Genomic DNA, 20,501 nt, shown 5'->3' with positions numbered 1-20,501 from the left:
CCCCTACCTATACCCAATAGATCATGGGAGAGCATAAGCATGGACTTTGTAATGGGGTTGCCTAGAACCAAGCAGGGATATGACAATGCTTTTGTTGTTATGGACAGATTTAGTAAAATGGCTCATTTCTTGCCTTGTAAGAGTACCAATGATGCTTCTCACATTGCAGGGATCTTCTTCAAAGAAGTGGTAAGGATTCATGGACTTCCCTTAAGCATTGTGTCTGATAGAGATGTCAAATTTGTAGGTCATTTTTGGAGGACTCTTTGGAAGAAGTTGGGAACAAATTTGTCTTTCACTTTTGCCTACCACCCCCAAATAGATGGGCAGACTGAAGTGGTTAACAGGTCATTAGGAAACCTATTGAGGTGTCTCACAAAACCTCATGGTCAATCTTGGGATTCGATCCTTCCACAAACAAAAATTGCCTACAATGACTTAGTGAATAGAAGCACAACGAAAAGTCCTATCCAAATTATCTATGGCATGAATCCAAGGAGTGTTTTGGAGTTGAGAGAGTTACCCAAGGAGGTCATCTATAGTAAACAAGGTGAGAACTTTGTTGAGGCAATCAAATATGTACATGAGTAGGTTAAGACAAAATTACAAAAGACTGCAGACAAGTACAAGGAACAAACAAATAAAAAGAGAAGGGAAGTACACTTTCAAGTTGGTGATATGGTATGGGTGCATTTGAAAAAGGAGAGGCTACCAAAGGGTAGACACACTAAGTTGATGATTAGGAAGATAGGACCATGCATGATCCTTAAGGCTTTTGGCTCCAATGCAGGTACTGACTCTTTGCAAGAATGATTTCATTGCAGGTATTGTGATAGGTGAAACAACAATAGAAGGTGATGAGTGGCTCAAGGATCTTCCATCCAAGCCACCTTTGAAGCTTGAAAAGATCTTAGATACCAAAGTGGTGAAAAGGACTAGGAATCAGGTTTACAAGTAGTATTTGGTCAAGTGACATAGTTTGCCAGAGGTAAATACAACATGGTTGTATGAGCATGATATTCTGAAGTTTGGATGCAAACTTGAAGATCTCTTCTCAAGAGGACTTGAGAAAAGTTCACCCGAGGAGTATGGTGTAGGGGCACCAAGTGGACATAAGGAGTCCAATCCATGAACAATTTAATCTTTCTTTTTTTGCATGTAATAAGGATCTTAAGATCCAAGTGAAACAATATCATGTGTGTAAGGCTTTATAGCCATCTTGTTTATCTAGTCATGTAATAGGATCTAGGGGTCAACCTTGGTCACACTTGTTCAAAAGGACCAAGATAAGTCCTCAAAGATGTTATTTGTGTTATGTGGTCATATTTGACTCCTATGTAATGGTTTTGTGTTGGTTTGGTCGGTTGTAAGGCCAAGAGTGCAAAGTTGTACATTGTTGTCAAATTGTCATGACAACTTTTGTTGTCAACTTAACAACTTTTGTGGTTAGTTGGTCTCCAATAGTCCTATGGTTCAAATTTAAGTTGTGGATGTTGGGAGACGTTGGATGATGCATATAAAAGCCTCTGAGGCCGAACTTGTATGATTGATGAAGATTTGATGAATGAGAAGTCATCTTTGTTGCAGGAATTTGTGTCTATCTGTGTATTCTTTTTGTTTCATTATTGTTTCCTATTGGTGAAGGCATCTAATGTGTTTGGAGGTTTGAAATAGTGTTATATCTAACATCTCCAAGTGGTTGAAACAAAGTTTGGAGCCAGGGGATTGATTTTCTTCAGTTCTGGGTTCTGAGAAAACCCTATCGAGGGTTTCATAAGACATGGTTGGTTCCAAACATTCACAAGAGTGAAAAATTCCTCAAAATCGAGGGGATGTTGGGCCAACAGGTGTATCATAGCATGGTAGGGTTGATAGAGGTGGCCGTGAGTGAAGGAGATAAAAAAGTGCACTGAAATGCTTGGCATTGTGTAATGGCAAGCAATTGAAGAGGGATAGATTGGTTTGAGGGAAACCAGTTGAGTGCAGGCCCAAAATTCTTATGGAATCCTTGGTTTTGACACATTTTCTGAGTTTCCAAATGGTTTTGAAGTTTCTGTGAGTCTATTCTAGAGGGGTTGCTTTGTAAAACAGGCCTAATAGGGCTCTTGACCAATTAGGTCAGGTAGTATTATGTACATCTGGTCCAAGGTCTCCCACCTAAGTCTGACATAATTTATAGAGGGCCCAAAAGGGTACTCAAATCTTCAATTTGGTTGTCAAGTGGTTTGGGAAGTTTGTGAGTTATTCCCCAAAGAATTAAAAACTAGGACTACAAGGATTGTGAAGCCTTTGTGAAGAACAAGGATATTAGGAAGTTTGTAGACCACTTCCAATGCATGTAACATGTCAAGAGGGATGTGAAATGACATGCTATGAAGGTGGTTTGGGTCTATGCTTTCTTGTTGGTGTTTGATCTTTTGAGTGCATATGGCCTAGTGTGAGTAAGGGCTATAGGTAGAGGTATGTTGTCTAGTATTGAGTGATGTCCACGATCGATGTTGTGAGTTTGTTGTAAGGTTGATTTGTGGAAGTAAGATCTTGTTGATTGATCAATTGGAGCAAGTTGAGTGAATGTGTTGGGATTGGGAATTCTACCTAGTTTCTCTGTCTCTGCATCAGTTCTCAGTTTACCTCATTTTTCCAACACATGCTACAATGCAGTAGCTTCAGAGGTCTTATGAGAAAACCATCCAACAATGCTTTTGTAGCCTTTATTTTATTGGGCTAATTAATCGGTCTTTAATATTTTCTTCAAATTTAAAATTCCACCTAATACCACTAAAAGCCAAAAAACCTTGGCCTCCTCTAATCCAAGAGCAAATATGGATCCTCTATCTTCACATGTTTCATCAAACCATTTGCCTCACTCCTTGCTCACACAAGTGTGAGCATGCAAAATGAAGGAATATTGACTATCTATTTCATCTCTCATTCTCCACTCTCCACATATCACTTCCATTTATACCCACTTACATCTTCTTTCATCATACATTTTAAAGAAATCCCATCCATTGATCAAGCAATCCTAGCCCTCCATTTCATCCTAACACAAGCCCTCCATGTCCAACATGGAAAGTCTATTTAAAAGGCTTACCAAAGGACATTTAAATCCATCATTCATAATACTAACATGCTATTAAAAAGTGTAACATGTAAGCAAAGAACACCCAAATTGTAATCCTTCTAGCATCTAAAAGACAACACAGATCAAATGGAGATATAATATTCTTATTTTTTGCATTTATATTATCATTCTAACTTTCATTTTTTCTCTAACTTGAATGTGTATGTCTTGTTTAAGTTTGACTATCATTTTGTGTTTGTACATTTAACTCTCCCATTTTAACTCAACATCTACTCTCCTAGAACCAAAACAATTGCAAAAAATTAGAGATTATTATAATAACCCCTTCTAAAATACCTTTTAAAAAATAAATTTCCATTTATTATATAATTACAACTATAATTATAAAATTAGATTATTTTATTGTGAAAAAAAACTAAAACTTTACTACAAACCTTAATAGCATTGCAATCGATTTTCTATTAATAATTGTAGTTATGAGGAGTTTTACTTTATAATACTAGAAATGTTCAATGGCATTTTTTAAATTTTTGCTGCTAACTTTTGCACCCATTGGTCTTATTGTTAGCCACGCTACTTTTCCAATGTCTTATGCATTAAATTGAATTCTTAAAAGTCTTGTTCTGTTGTACCTAAGGCCAGATTCTAAAGATCATGTGCAATTATATTTATTGACCTAACAATCTGGTCAAAGCTATTCTGGCTCCAAAACAGATCTTTCGTAACGTGTTAGTCAATCACAACCGTTTATTACAAAATCGACGGTGTAAAACGGATTGATGTGTTAGTCAATCCGTACTGCCATTTACCATTTTAGAACCTGAATAGACACGTCCCAACAACCTCATCTCTGACATTGCTACCTTCCTTAGGGCAGAGGAAAATACATGAACATGAGGAAGCGCCAGTTAAACTTTGAAATAAAGTTCATCTAGTCATAAAGTTACAAAATGAGAAGATGGTTTATAAATTCGTCTCACATCTTTAATTTGCATTTTGACCCTGTGAAGCTCACCTGCTTCTAAGATACTCAATCCGGGTCATTAGCCTGAGCAAAAGAGGAGCTCCCTGAGCTTTCATCGTAGTTTACAGCTAATACTGTGTGCTTCTGCAACGGTCATATACACATGGGATCCCATTGAACCGGAGAATTTTTCAAATTGCGGATTTTAGTCTTTGACACAAAGAGGCACAGAGAGTTGGAAAATTAAAACCAAGTGTCCAACTTGGAAGTTGGTTCAGTTTGCATCCAGCATACAAGATCAGTTAGTCAGTTTTTGTATCTAACATACAATAAGCATAACATATCAAAGAACGGGGCTTATTGATGCAGAAGAAGGATGATGGATTTTTGGTTGTATGCCATAGCCTTATGATTACTTGCTGGAGCCCGTTGGACCCATTAAAGCAGATCTTGTATGTTTAGTTGTGTGTGTGCTTTGTCATTGTTTCTTTTGATCCTTACATGTTAACTTCTGTATATTCGTGCTCTATAGCCGCTCTATGAGCATGTTTTTGTAGGCATAAATCTACAAATAATTTAAGCACTAGTCCGCGGAAATCATACGACTGGATATGGTTTGTGATGAATTAGATATCGATTTGAACGAACTACTTGAGGACTACATATAAATAGAGTTGTATATTTTTTAATTAAAACAGTACCACCTCCTTGTTTATATACAATATCAATTTCGAGGTAGCTTATAATATTGAAGTTTGCATCATGGAGATACGGTAGATAGTAAGCACGAGTTCTCCAGTTCATTAGTTTAGTGTAGAGTACTTCTGTATTTGATTGGGTGCATTCTTGTGTCAATGTTTCAACATTCTGGTATAGAATGCTCCTAGATTTAACTGTGTATTTTTGTATCAACATTACAAATCACACCTGGTGTAAAGTACTTCTAAATTCAACTGTTTAACTTTGCATTGATTCTATGCATCTCACTCAATTATCTAACATCCAATAATGTATTTTTGTATTGATGTTATGGACCACACTCAATTATCTAACATCCAATTGTGTATTTTTGCATTGATGCTTCAAATCACAGCCAATGGTCCAACATCCTGGTTTGAAGTGCTTCTAAATTCAACTATGTAACTTTGTGTTGACATTATGGATAACACTCAATTATATAACATCCAATTGCATATTTTTGCATTGACATTTTGGATCACACCCAGTGATCCAACACCCTGCTGCAGAGTGCTTCTAGATTCATCTATGTATTTTTGCATCAGTGAGTATGATCCGAAACATCGATGCAAAAATACATCCAATTGAATCTATAAGCACTCTACACTATAAAATAAATAGTTTAATTTACATGAGGCCTTGCAATTGCCTATTATAAAATTACTTAGAGATGTTGGATCACAGAGTGATCTGAAATGTCGATGCAAAAAATACATATGGCAGAAACCAAAAGCACTTTACACCATACCATAAATACTTTGATTTACATAAGGCCTTGCAATAGCCTGTTATACAATTACTCTTTGTGGGACGATATCATGGAAACAAATCGAAGCAATTTTAACGTCTACTGTAAGAGAAATCTTTATTTTTTAATATAAATAGAACAATTGTATTCCATCCTCTACTTCCACAGACAGGGCCTTATTTATGGGAAATAATTTAATAATTGAAAGATAAATTGAACTTTGAATTGGTCTTATGACAAGAACCAATTTCCGTTTCGTTGTTTGATTAATGTAACTCTTTGTTTCCGTTAGTGGTAAGGGTTGGATATTCTGAAAACAACATTGAGCACTGTGTTGATCTATAACGAGAAAGCATTGCTTTCATTAATACCAGCAAGTAAGTACAAGCCAACATTACTTATAATTGAAACTATCAAAGCACATTACAAATGATCTTCCCACTGGTGCGTTTCACCAAATTGCAGCCACCATTACTTATTGTAATTGAAATTTTCAAATTTCATTCTGAATGATCTTCAAACAGTGGAGTTTTAGCACAGAGTGTTACTTCTGTTTTTGAAAATCTATGGCCAATCAATCTTTCAAACTCCTGGATGATGTCATGCAATTTCAGTGGCCCTTAAAACCCTTCCAACACATGGAGTTGGATAATTTCATAGTGTACATATTACAGCTGGCTGGAAGTTTTAAGCATCCATTCATATTCCTCTCTTCAAATTCCTAGACAATGCTATACAATTTCAGTGGCCCTCAATCACCTTCCAAGTTCCAACACATAGTGTTGGATAGTTTCATAATGTAACAGTAACTATCACAGCAGGCTGGAAGGTTTATGTATCCATAGATTCAACTTTTCAAACTCCTTATGTTTAGTACAAGATTGTACCTGATAAAAGAGCAATTTTTCATTGGTCAAATTTAGCTTTGTGAAATACCAGATAGAAACATTCATATTCATAACATTTATGATACAGGAAACTTGATATTGCCTTCATATTAAAACCTTTGTAATTTCTCTGGACTCGGACACTATAGATTTGGGTGGATAGTATTATTTAATGAATCTTCTTTCTGAAATGGCATCAGACATGATGTTAAATTATCCTCTGAATGCAAGTTCTTTGCCCAAATGATCAGTACATCTGCATGAACAGCTACTGAGGTTTTCAAAACAGAATTGGTGATACAACAGCCCACATGAATGACAACGTATCACATCTTCCTCCTGTTCAGCACAAGAAGAATCATCAAACTCTAGTGACATTTAAACGGCCCTTATTTATATTGCAACAAATATTGAATGATGCAAGAGTTCATTTCAGTAGATATGAATCAAATCTCAAAGTTGAAAATACTTTATAACACAATTTTTTCAAACCTGAAAAGGAAATACATGGCTAGAAGGAATCAGACACCTTAAGCCAGCACCACATGGCTTTCCCTCTGAATAACATATGGAACAAAGCTGTGTGATATGTATATGCATTTTTTTCAACACATCCTCCATTAGAATTGGGAGAGCTACAGTAAGCAGTTTCACCGGTCAGTCAACATGCTGATTACTCTATAGACTCGTACATATGCAAACATGCTTAAGCTTACAACTGGAGACTGATTTTGAATTAATATGCTTAGTATTAACTATAAAATAACACATTCAACTCTAACGAAAAAACATGCTAGCACAACTCAAAGAATGCATAATGAATGGATACCTTGGGGGATTCACTTAATAAAACAATGAAATAACATGCCTAATTTCATTTCTACCCTTTGAAGTTATGTTTTTGATACCCACTCTACATACACTATTTAATTAAAATACCTCCCTTTTGATACTGGTATCCTATGTACCTTTTTTGTGGTTATTTTAAAAAATTTGGCATGTGTTTTCCATAGTCCATGAAGTAGATGTATGAGAGCTTCTGATTGAAAAATATACAGTTAAAACCAAAAGCTATCATTCATCTATTTAAAATCTTCTTTATCCCCATATAATTTCTACCCCTCATTTTTTTGCATTGAAAATAGCATGTCCACCACTCATCCGTTTCCTGGAACATTTAGAGTATTTTTATTTTCTAAATGTTTAGTTTTGCACTTGCCAAAAGAAATTACTTAAATGCTTACCTACAAATCTACAGAGACTCGGTATTGGTATATGTGAACCAGCTACTCAAATAACCTTCAGTGTTTTCCATTATGTTGTTGTAAGATAAGTCACAAGGTTCGAACTCGACAGCCATGAAATTTGGATGAAATTCGACAAGGGAAAAATTCGAAAAAAAATTCAGATAAAATTCGCCGTCTATAATTTTGTTTATTTTTAAATATATGTATACTAATAATAAATTATCAAAATAGCAACCCTTGTTGGAGAAAATCCGAGGGCGACCCAGCAGTTGCAGACACCCATGACCCAATAGATACAAAGCATATACAAAGAATACCCACGACCAGCTGAGTTGTGTTTAGAGGCGGATAGCAGTGCTTTATAGAGGAAATTCGATTAAATTCGATTTTTTTTATAGAAGTTTGAAATTCAATTAAATTCAAACCTCATCCATGAAAATCGCCGTATCCTGTGACTTAGGTTGTAAGTACCAAGAATGTTACTCTAGCTGTTTCTTGACTGAGAAATTATAAATGTGGCAAAGAAAATAAAAACACCAGCACTTTCAGTGTATCTAAATCCAGAGGACAAGATAAAAGAAAAAGCAAAAAATGTCCAATGTGCTTAAGAAAAATTTCTTGGATTCTCTTAGTTTCAGAAAGCAAACAGTTTATGTACAGAGTTGAGCTGTCTTAATACAAACTGTCTCGACTATATATAGGTTTTGGGTGTTTTGGATTGAATTACGAATGAATGTCAAATTTAGGATTGAACCCAAAATATGCTCACCCAGATTGGATGATTTTACAAGTGCTTCCAATTCTTTCACCCGTAGTCAGACCTTCAGTTATGATGAACACAACGTAAAGGAGTGAGGTATTTTAACATTTTCCTCTTGTGTTTTAGACACATAGCCTCATACTTATAGTTCAAAATTACCAAATCTTATAGGCTTATTCTTTGTGAAAAATCACATTTCTGGAGACTGCCATGCTTAATTCCATTGATGAAAAGTTTTCATAGAGTTCTTTCTTATCATTTTGCAGGATGATCTCACCCATTGGCTTGCTATGATTATTAGACACAATAAAACTCTAAAATAGTAGGCGAAAAATGTATCTCCAGCTCATTATTTCTAAGTATATACAATTCTCACAATTCCATATTGCTATATAATTTGGCAATGAGCCAACTAGCCAGCCAAGGGTAAATTTTGTTTTCAGCATTTCATTGGTATTGACTATGTTCTTGTTTTTATGCTCTGACCTATGTTTTATGCTGTTCAGTTTTCATTGTTAGTAAACCTAGTAGTTAGGTTAGAACAACCGATTAAGTCAATATGTGGTAGATTAAAATCCAAAAAGTGTCACAACAGGGGTAATCTAATGGGGAACTATGTAGATTTTTCTGCCCCACAATTATTACACTTTATCCTAAATATTAACATTCATGAATTAGGAGTCCCCCAAAGTATTGTGCTAAACCTGACATACCCATAAACTGCCACTTCATACTTGTTACTGTATGACCATTGTTTTATAATTTATGACATGCGTTGTTCTGGTTGTCTTAATCAAATAGATTAAAGAAGCTTGTTGAATATGGACATCATCTTCGCCCAGGGTAAACTAGTGCCTAATGCATTATCCGTGAGGATTGCTAGAGACTTATCTTTGTTACTTGAAAAAGAGCAGCAATCGCCATCTAGAGTTGGTCTATAAGGTATAAGATAAACTATAGCAATTCACATTTTTTGAAAGATTTTCAAGCAAGGTATTCATTTTAGTTTTCATCTTGTAGGTGGAGAGGCACTCGAATGATTTAGACTTTGTTCCTTTTAGTTGACAACCAAGTTTTCAAAAGATGTTCATTACAGGGCATAGAATCAGAATCATGCCATACTCAAGTTTCTGATTAAATTTTTCAGTCACCTAACCCTACAATGCTGATTTTGATGGTAGGCACCGAAAATGCATGATTGCAACCCTTGCTGAGAAAAGTATGACCAATTAAGGGATTAGAAGAATTGATATATATATAAGACCATGGATTCTTGTCTTTAGAGTTAACTTGATTCGAGGATGTTTGCATTTCTGATACAACGATTGCTACAATATACCCTCTATCTAGTATAATATTGATCTGCTGAGGATGTCTTTCAATTGACTAAGTATTGTAGACTCATCCTTACCAAAAGGGTCCTATAAGTTTCAACTTTCAAGGAATCCTCTAGATGATTAAAACCAATGGATTTCAACTTTCTGAATTCATTTCTCCTTCGGAGATGAGGGACTATCTCTCGTGTTGAAATGCCCTATAATCATGCTACTATTCTTATATTCATAAACCATAGATGATCATCAATAATATTGAACAGGTTCCAAATAGGTTAATGTTGTTGGTAATTGGAAGTTGGTGACAAGGTCGTTTGAGTATACTCTGTTATATTTAAGATGTTGAAGAGTATACTTAAGATGTGCTAGCATTTGAGCTTTATAACAATAATCCCTTGTTGACTCCCATGCATAAAAGTTGATAAATTTATTTATAATGGCTAGAATTTTGTTACTAAATATTGTACTAGCTTACATTAACATGAAATTTTGGGACACTTATCCAACCATTTCCCTTGTCAAAGAAATCTATGTTTTACTATTTACCAACAATCATTTTGAATTAAATACATGCTTCTGTCCTTTGGCACTTAAAATATAATCATTCTGTGTGTAACTACTGTAAAATTCAAAGAATGTTCTATCTTGTGAACCCTTTTCTCGAAACCTTTGTTTCTTGGTGCTCTTGCTCTAACAAATTTTAAGGCCCTTTCCTTGTGATAGTATGTAAAAGATAATAAATTAATGGTGGAAATAATATAGAACTGATTCAGTGAGGTGTTAGTTTACTTGCCCAGCCTACGATAGTGATAAGGTAAATAAGGTTTTTCATTTTCTTAGAGCAGTTAGTCATCAAGAAAACTCTTTCTTCCTTAGGTAATTTTAATGGTATCCATATCCATTTCCTTGGTCACATTCTGGGTTTTTTATGTTTTTTACAAATCAAGGAGACACAAAATTTGTCAACTTTATTTGGCAATATACAAATCTACCTGTCTGATTTTTTTGGTTCGTGTTTTTAAGCCTATTTGTCAATATTTCAATCACTTCCCTGGGCAGGGTCGTCCTAAGGAGAGCTTGTGTTTGGGGATGCAGAAAGAAATGGAATGAAAGTTTAACTAAAACATCAAAAAAATGTGCAATCTGAGAAATACATCAAAGAAACATACTGATGAATCATTGACAACCACTTTAAACAATGAATAACAATGGTTAGAACAAGAAACCATTTTTGTGCCTTCAGTAACAAGGAAAAATAAGCAAGAGGCCTACAACCTGGCTCTTCATCAAGGCTATTCAATTTCGAGTTGCAAGAAGGAATCGATGTTGAAGGGTATATGGAAGCTCTCACATTATCTCCCAAAGCTTTTAGAAATTCAACAGCATGTCCAACCCCTGTACAAAATGTTTAGAGTCCATCATTTCATAATATCAGAATGTTGATCTAATTTGAAATCTTGAAGATGTTAGTGCAATGCATTGAAATAGGTCATAAGTAGCCTTTAAGAAAATTTTAACCAAGGTAAAACATATAAAAATATTTGGCTGCCTCATTTCCTAATTAACTACCATTTCTAAATTATTCATCTTAAAAAAGGGAACAACAGGACTGGTTGAAGTGGTCACTCACCAGAAAATGGACTTTTTGAAAGGTCCACAAGATCGTGTAGACTGAAAAAGTCACTACTCTCAAGAAGATAGCTGCGTGATCCTAGACTTTGTTGTATAGATTCCTGTGCAGGGCAACGTATAAGAGCAAACATTTTGCTCAATTTCATGCGCATCTCCAGAGTTTGCTCTAAAATAGGCACCTTTGAAAATATGTGAGGATTAATAGCTCTAACACACAGCATTGGCTGAAAACATAAGAGTTTGATATCAATAAAAAGAACCAATTCACAACTTTAAAGTCTTGAAAGCACGTTGACAAAAAAATATTTAAAACCAAACAAAGATGTGATAGAAACATGAACAATAAAATTTAATTAAAAAAAAGGCATGGGTACATGCACAATTTTTAAATTTTTGCATCAAGAAGCATCCAACTATTGATTACTAATTCAATCTAAAGACTAGATGGGCAATAAACGGTTCCTTGTGAAAATCATGGGAAAAATTGGCTTTGCAAAAAATGAATATATACTAAAGAACATAATTAGTTGGAGGGGCATCTATGCCTTTTAATAATCACTACTACTATAAGCCTATAAGGTTTTCATCATCCAAAGAGGATCCAAATTAAAGCATATTGTGGAAAGTAAAATCAACAAATCAATATCAAGGTAGAATATGAAGAACCATCAAGTAGCCAATTCAATGCTCAATATGCTACCATAGAAAAAGGCAAATATTTTATTGATGCAGCTTTGAGAATAGACAATAGGTATCCCACAACTTGAATAAGGCACATCAGCGAATTTACCAAGCAATCCTTTCTTTTTATATTTGAAACAATGTCATGTCCCCTTTTTCGGACAAAGGAAATAATTTAATAATTTAACTTAAATTGTCTAAAAAAGTAGCTTCAATTTTATAAAAAGGCAACTTTTATTTTATTATTAGATTATAAAGTACCAAAAATTGATATTATAAAATGTTTTAAAAAATGGGCCTAATTTGATCTCACTAGGCCAAAGGGGGTAATTGAAATGTTAAATTAAAAAGAAAAAGAAATTCTAGAAATTCTTGTGGAGGGCTAAAATAGCAAACGCTCCTGCTCTTGAAGATTGATCATTTGTGTTCATCTTTTGGTTGGAGGACCAAAACTCTCTTGATTTTTGGATTAGATTTGGGGATGAAACTCTCATATCTGGTATAGGCGATTCCATACAAAGATTGCAGTTGTGTAGAAATATTACTTTAGGAGTCTCAGAAGATTGTGCTAAAGATCAAAAGTTGGTTGTCATTTTCTAGTTTCCAATATTTTGGTTTGCTTGGGGTTTTTCTGAAAATATTAGTTTGGCATTTTTAGTGAGCTTCAAATTTGAACGTTCATCAATTGGGATTCCAATTAATTTTGATGCATAAACAGGAGGTTAATATTTACATTTTTGGCCGTAGTAATTGTCATACTCTGCTGGCCATATTAGATATTATTTGTCATTGCTTTGGTTAGAAGCTGCTACATTATTATTTGTTAATTGTAATTTGGAGAATGATTTGGTTTGTCTAACTTTGACTGCTTAAAGTATTGGTTTTTTTGCCTTCAGCGTTTTACGTAATGTAAATTGGAGCACAAGTTGTTTGAAAGCTAATATTATCTTCCTCGAAGTCAATGCCCTGAAAGGAGCTGCCGTAAATAACAGGAAAGTGATTAAATAAAAAAGATAAGCCCAACGGAAGCTTATAGGACCTACAAATAGGAGTATTTCCTACAAAATGTTTGTTGTGACTGAGGACTTCTGACTCCCCTCTGGGGAATATTCTCTGACAATAGTCAACCAGTAGTTGGTTAAGGATGCATGGACTTCAAGGTGGTCGCAGTTTTTAAGGAGGAAATCATGTGTATTTTATGCATGCAATATGCTGTGACCTTAAGGAAGTAAATAATATTATTTATCGCTACTGAGTGTAGCTCATGGAGTGGGGCTTGTGTCATGGAAGAAGCTACTAAAGCATAAGAACAATGTTAATATTTATTGCTACTGTTGGAAGCTTTGGACTGATATTAATTTGAATATTATAGTTTATACTGACCATCCATTGGAACTTAACCTTGGAAGCAATACTATTGTATGTTTGACCAACTGTACTTCTCCTAGATGGAAGCTGTAGCTGATTTGAAGATCATTATTTGTATCTACAGACAGTTTGTGCTAATTGGAAAATACAAAAATTGCATATCACAAGGAGTCGTACCAGTATCATTCATAGCTACTTAATCCTGCTGAGCTCAGTTCAGGTGGTCTGATCTCATTTAAACCTGCAATTTATTCATAGGCCATGCCATTTTCAGATCCGACTTTACAGTTTTAGGTGCACGGGTTCAATAATTATTGGCAGTTGTTGATAGTTTCAAGTTTCAACCATGGATTGTTATTCAGAGGAGGAGGATTTCTGGTATGAAACCCTTGTGGAAATGACTGGAAATTGTCTCCAAATACAGCGGCCAGGTGCTGGTAACAATGCTTATGAACTGAAATATCAAATCAGTAATCTCCCTTCAAACCCTAGGCGCCATATCAGCATAAACCTGTATAAATCTGCCTCTAACTGTAGAATGATCTGGGTCTGATTCAGCTCCAAACCCTAACGCCCAGCTGTAGTTTGTTGTATTTCTTTGTATAGAAAGTATGGCTAGCTGTGGAATGACTGATTTTGGAATTTGCAATGCATATCATAGCCTGATCTAAAATCTGCTACTCAAATCTGCCCTCTACCGATGTTTGATCCACTGATAACTCCGCAGAATGGTATCAATTTTGCTCAAATGTGAATTCTGAATGAATTTACCCTTCAAGGAATGCTGGGGTTTCGTCCAGCCTTCCAATCTCCAGGGAGGTTTCGTTCCCAGAAGTCTGATCTGCTTCTGAAACTCTTCTCCAGAGCTCAATACAATTTGCTGTTGTAAAAATGAATGATTGAATGGTGAAATGAGGCCTCCAAATGTTCTTTTATTGAATCCAAACCCTAATCGGACCCTTTTAGGGCTTTCCCTTTATTTTAATAAAGTTTATATAAATTTATTTTCCTTTCTAAAGAGGTTCGAACCTCTTCAAGGGTCTTATTCTTCCTTAATCAAATGACCACCTTTTAAAACAACATTAAGCCTCCTAGGGATGAGTGCCATGGAGGAGGCCACTTAATGTAATATTATATTATAAAGTATTTTTCTATTAAAATCACATTATTTTATTTAAAATGAAACATTAAAGTAATAACTTTAATATTTCAAATTTATACCTGGATTCATCACTTGAACTCCAAATTGAAAACTGAGTGCTACCGCAAGTCCAAGGATGATGTCTAAATATAGCAGGGCCACTACCAGTCCCCTCTTAAAAAATAGGACCCCTTCCTAAAATTTAGGAAACTGTCTCAAACCATCTGGAATGACTCAGAATGCCTCCTGGACCATCTCCTAGTCTCCTCCTAAAAAATAGGAGATTGCATCTGCATATTTGGAAAGGTTTGTAAAGCCCCCTGCAAAGCTTCACTAACCCCGGTTGGGTCCCCTAACCACTCTGCTGACCTACGGGAACCTCCTGATTATAGGGGCAACCTCTGTTGTAGTCTGAACTGCCTAAGGAGGGGAGATTACAAGGAGCTACTAGAGGAGAGAAATGTATAAGCAAGATCAATTTTTTTAAAGAGGGGTAAATGCTTTTAATCTAAAGATTATAGGGGCAACCTCTGCTGTAGTCTGAACTGCCTAAGGAGGGGAGATTACAAGGAGCTACTAGAGGAGAGAAATGTATAAGCAAGATCAATTTTTTTAAAGAGGGGTAAATGCTTTTAATCTAAAGCTATAAGCCGGTGAGGTCACAAATAGGGGACCTCATCCCTATTTAAACATTCAACAATAGCACCCCAGCAGGGTTTGAACCTTGATGGCTAGAACAACAACACCACAACTTAACCATCACAACATGCCAATGCCAGCAATAATAATAAGCAAGATCAATTACCATGATGCTGATCAAAGGAATTTTTGATTATGTAATAAAATGTTGCATCTTACCAAAATTAGAAGTTCTTTCACCAAGAAAATGTCCCTTAGACTCCAGCACAACTTTTAAGGACAAAATTGCCCTCTTTGACAGCATTTAGGGTCAGAAATATCTTCCAGCCCCAATCTTCACCTTCTTGAACTGCTGTGCACATACAAGTAACTATTGACTATAAAAAATAAAACAAGTTATCTGGACCCTGGAGTAATTACAGCTTCTCTCCTCTTTTAATTAGAATTAAGGCCATGACATGATACCCAAGCTTGACTTGGACACATCAAGCTGAAGAGTAGAACTCAAAGAACTCAAAATTAATTTAGGAAAATGCTTAAAATACAAACTTATAAATTATTGCTACAGCAACAGTATTTTCAATGGCTAGAAATCCGACGGTTTCCTGCAAAAATCCAAGGTTGGAAGGATGACAATTGCCCTTTTCAGTAAAAATTACTGCTACAGGAAATAAGCACTCATTCTACAGTAATGTAAGATTAAAAGATGCCTTTTTTCACTCTGCGGTCTTATATATGTAACATAACACATCACATGCCCACAGCAATCTGGTATTGAATAGTCTGTCTTAAGTCTCGTACCCAGTCAAGTCTGCAAAGGGAATCAACTCTGTTCTTATTTTTAAAACTCAACTAACTCGATTAAGATTTGGGAGTGTGGAGAAACTCCATTAAGTAGATGTAGGACCAAGGACAGAGGCCTTCGAAAAGGTCCACATTAGGTTAGAGCCCCTTTTAGTAGATTCTCAGTTTGCATTTCGACTCATAATTGCTCTATTTTATTTTTTAATTGCCAAAAACTCGATTCAAACTTCAAAGTCAAAATAAATCCTGATAGTTATGACTAGAACCATGTACAAAGGCAACCATCTCATAGGTTCACATTAAAATTAACACCCACATCCTATCTTCCCACCCCCTCGTTAGTCTCTCAGTCTCTTATTTATGATGCATGCTGGTTCCATTCACTTAGACTTGAGTTACTTGTCCACAATAATTAATTATATCTCACAATGCTAATTCAGTCTTAGCAGATTTCTCCCTACCTCCTATGGAAAGGTTCTTCACTATGAGTAAAACCAGGCATGTAAAACCATCATCTGCATGATCATAAGAAAATCTGATCTGATTTCTCTCAGGAAAAGATCTACAGAATCTGGATATGGACCATCAATAGAAACTGGGTCTTGATCTCGACAAACAACAGGTGCAAAATCTGGCAAACCTACAGGTGCCCTACTATTCTATGGGCAGTTACAAGAGCAAAAACTGGAAATGCTACATCCGCACCTTTTGTCCTCCCACCCACCTCAGGAAACCACTATCGAGTGGAGGGGGGCTAGCACCTATAATTGTTACTCTAGGAAGCTGATCCCCTACAATTCTATGGGGGAGGGCTCCCTACAATTCTATGGGCGCCCATCAGCAGATTATCTCTCATTTCAATACATCTAACCCTTCAGTAGGTGACATTAATATATCAGAAATTCAATCCCTAATAATAACGTGATTGCTATTTTTGTGATTTGCACTACATAGTTACCACTTACAAAGTAGCCAACTAATGTGATTTACTCCAACTTAATGAAAATGATTTTATCTATTATTTGATGGTTACTGAAAGTAACTCTAGATGTAAGAAAATATTAAATGCAAATTTCTCATTGTTACATGCTTTAATAATCAAGTTACCTGGAGGTGTTGGGTTACAGATACTGTATAGGGATAGAGACACCAATCAAAATAGGGATATAATAAGGATATGGTTATATTATATATAGATGAAGTGAACAGAGACTGAGGTACAGGGACAGAGACATGGTCCATGTTCCTATAATTGAGTTTTCTGGTAACTATATGTTTTAGCAATATCAAAATGTATACTCCATAACCCCTTGTGATAGGGAGAAGATACAACTAAACATCTATGATATGTTCACAAGACACCACATAAAAATTATAGGAGACTCGTATGTTTCTGTAATATAGCTCTTCATTTGGTTGACATGCAGCTGAATAATCAAGATCGTATTTGATTTCTTACATTAATTCATTACAGTAGCATCAAAATAATTATGATTCTCTCATGAAATATGGTAAAAATTTTGTTGAGTCACCAAGGATTTAATTTAGGCGATCAGCATTTTATAATGAATCACCAAAACCAGAATTCTCAAATAATGAAAAATCTCTACAATTAATTTTACGCGGATATCTAGAATTATCTTGATTTCTTTTCTTCATAAGACTGGAAAAATGTCACCGTAAATGCTTCAATATGGAGCTATCTTATGGCCTTATGAATAAATGCATCTGTGTGCAAACAGAGAGACTGCTCTGGATTTATATACTATAATGTTTGGCCAGCAAAGAACTTTATGCCCTTGAGGAGGGACACTTCTAATATTTAATGATCCATGTAGAGAGAATGGTTACAACCAATATGGATGGTCAGGCAAGTGGCCCTTGGTGAAAATTTTGACTTGCTCCATTAAGACTTATACAGAGGCAAACAAATTTATACGTAAACATGGGCAAGGAAAGTAGAAGTCTGTGAATTAGGAATTTGATATGAATTCACAATAAAAAAAACAGGAAATGAGTGTCTTTGTTTGAAAGGTTAAATATATTTACCCTTCACAATACATGATGCAAAGATATACATGCATATATTTACATATTAACATATGTATTCACACATACATGTATATACAGAAGTAAAGTGAGAGGAAATGGTGCTGTGAAGTTCATAATAGCAAAAGAATTTGAAATCTGGAAAAGAAAATAATATAAGAACTCTAATGCTATATTACAAGCACTTCTACTCAGTATTTTATAACACTTTATAATCAATTAAATCCAAAAGGTTTAAGTCACCTGATCATAAATAGAGTCAAGATATGTTTTGGCTAACTGAGAAACCGGACATGGGGTAAAATCCCAGAGTTGCAAAACACGAGCTGGCAGTACTGCAGTTTCATTTGAATGGCAGGAAGTGCAAAATAATTGACCAGTATATTCACAAAGTCGAGGCTTCCCCAAGACAAGATTCTGCACAAATCCTTGGATCAAGCCATTTGGTAAATCTAAGTTCTTGTAACACCCTGCACATAAGTAGTGTTGAGCTTCAAGTAATTGTTTCAAAGGCTTGCAAGGGTGAATTTGTACAACAAGCCTTATAGTCTTCCCAAATGATGAGTTTGGTTCTGTGTCTCTCTGTTTGTCTTCGCCTACAATCTTTCCAGAGTATGACATAGGTGATAAGAAGTCAAACATTCGAAACTGAAAATTAGATACTTTCTCCCCAAAAATGTGTTGCATATTTACAGATTCCTTAGCTTCCAAGGCAGGATCATTGGAAGCTTTTTCTGGTAGTAGAAAATGAATCAGAGGTGCCGCTGTATCAAATGGAGACCCCCCTTTAATCAGGGACCATAAGCATTCTTGAATGAGTGTACTTCTTTCTTCCACCAGATTCGGAGCCATTCCAAATATTTTGCGAGACTCTATTTCAACATTTTCCCATGGGGAAGGCAGTTGCCTATCATTTTGAGAAACAAACATCCCTTTTAGCTGATGATAAAGATGAATAAAATCACGATATCTTCTTTCAATTTCCCACTGATGTATCCCACTCCATACTCTTATTTGGTATACTGTATATTCCTTCACACCAACCAGTTTTTCTTCAATAGAAGTTCCTCCCTTTTTTTGTTTTGCACCAACAACTTCAATCCCATCAATTTTTGGGGAGGGCTCTACCTGTTGAGATAAACCATCCTCTTGTGGAGTTAAAATATTTGAGCCACTGCTCCAGTAAGACATATGGGACTGTGAAGGTGAGCCTCTATTAGCATAAACAAATCCAGCTCCACCATTCTCAAAAGAATCAGACAGCACCTCCTCCATATCATGAACTGTGTCAACATCAAACTCTATCATCTCCCTAGCTTCAGTATATTCTGAAAGCTGCAGAAAGTATGGAAAGTGTGGCTATTAGGTGTTAGTCTTTTAACTGTTAAATAACCAATATATAATATTTGAATAATAATTGGATGAAAAGCCTTTACCATGAATCTGTATTAATAAACATAGAGAAAAATAAGGCAGACCAAAGTTCAAATATTATTATAATAAAATATATTTTCTAAGGCAAAAGTTATTAATTGCATTTAAGGACCAACAATTTCCTTTTGAGTGCCAACCACTAGTTAGGAAATACAAGAAAAGTTTAAATCGTAAAGAATTCCTATAAATTCATTCTTCAACATAAAATGGAATAGAAATGCTATATCAAAGTATCCCTTTCATCCAGATAAGGACGTAAAAGTCCATATCCAAAAGAGCATATATTTTGCAAAAGCAAGATTCAAATCATGTTGGAAGGGTCTAAAATGCACACTAAAACAAGATGAAATTGCCATGAAGCAATTTATACAGCTTGTGAAAATTAATTTATTTGTCTTGTACAGCGAACTTACACTCCATCGTGCAATCAACTATGTAATTCAGCATAGAGATATGTACGATTGACACCTATCAAAATACATTGTAAGAATTGGCGTAGAATGCTCTATACCATGCAAGATTGGCTGAGATTATAGCCACCCAAGATCTCAAAGGATGCAAATGATAGATTAAAACAACTTAAACGAGATTACAAAGGGGACCCCTTAGTTATATAGACCAAGGTGAACATAGAATGGCATAATGACATGTGTCTTAATCTTATGACTTGAAACAACTTACACGAGATAACTATCAACTAAAAGAGGGAAGTATCCTATGTGTTCTCTAAGTAAACTTAAGTAACATGTGGGATTAGGACCTAGGTGTTGAACTTGCTAGGTACAACATCCTGTTTACACCAACATACATTCTTGGGTTTCAACTTCAGGATAGATACAAAGCAACATATGACAGGTCCACATTTTGAAGTTGTTGCTTTTCCATTGTCATCTCAATCTTGCTGAGGTATCCCTTTGCGTTCCTAAAATCTAGGCATTTCTTTCGGTATGAATTGAAAAAGGTTCTGAAAATAAATGTTACAACAGTTCG

The 20,501-nt window shown here is 35.3% G+C and overlaps 1 protein-coding gene across 4 annotated transcripts in view; it reads right to left on the bottom strand.

Annotated features, from left to right (window-relative positions):
- Nucleotides 1-5,651: 5,651 nt before the first annotated feature.
- Nucleotides 5,652-20,501, bottom strand: part of LOC131079533 (uncharacterized) — an 82,384-nt gene continuing 67,534 nt past the window's right edge. For 3 of the 4 annotated variants that reach the window (XM_058017507.2, XM_058017516.2, XM_059216976.1), the window contains 6 exons: nucleotides 18,321-19,412; nucleotides 11,394-11,619; nucleotides 11,039-11,158; nucleotides 6,915-7,057; nucleotides 6,540-6,761; nucleotides 5,652-6,422 (listed from right to left, as the gene is read on the bottom strand). In XM_058017507.2, the coding sequence (XP_057873490.2) occupies nucleotides 6,636-6,761; nucleotides 6,915-7,057; nucleotides 11,039-11,158; nucleotides 11,394-11,619; nucleotides 18,321-19,412 (1,707 nt within the window). In that variant the 3' untranslated portion in view covers nucleotides 5,652-6,422; nucleotides 6,540-6,635. Of the gene's footprint in view, nucleotides 6,423-6,525; nucleotides 6,762-6,914; nucleotides 7,058-11,038; nucleotides 11,159-11,393; nucleotides 11,620-18,320; nucleotides 19,413-20,501 lie in introns of all 4 variants that reach the window. The other variant, XM_058017524.2, reaches the window with a different exon arrangement.

This window comes from Cryptomeria japonica, chromosome 1 (genome assembly GCF_030272615.1).
Source record: "Cryptomeria japonica chromosome 1, Sugi_1.0, whole genome shotgun sequence".
Taxonomy (NCBI): Eukaryota; Viridiplantae; Streptophyta; class Pinopsida; order Cupressales; family Cupressaceae; genus Cryptomeria; species Cryptomeria japonica.
The sequence above is the reverse complement of the archived record's forward strand: the minus strand, read 5'-3'. Positions and strand labels throughout refer to the sequence as shown.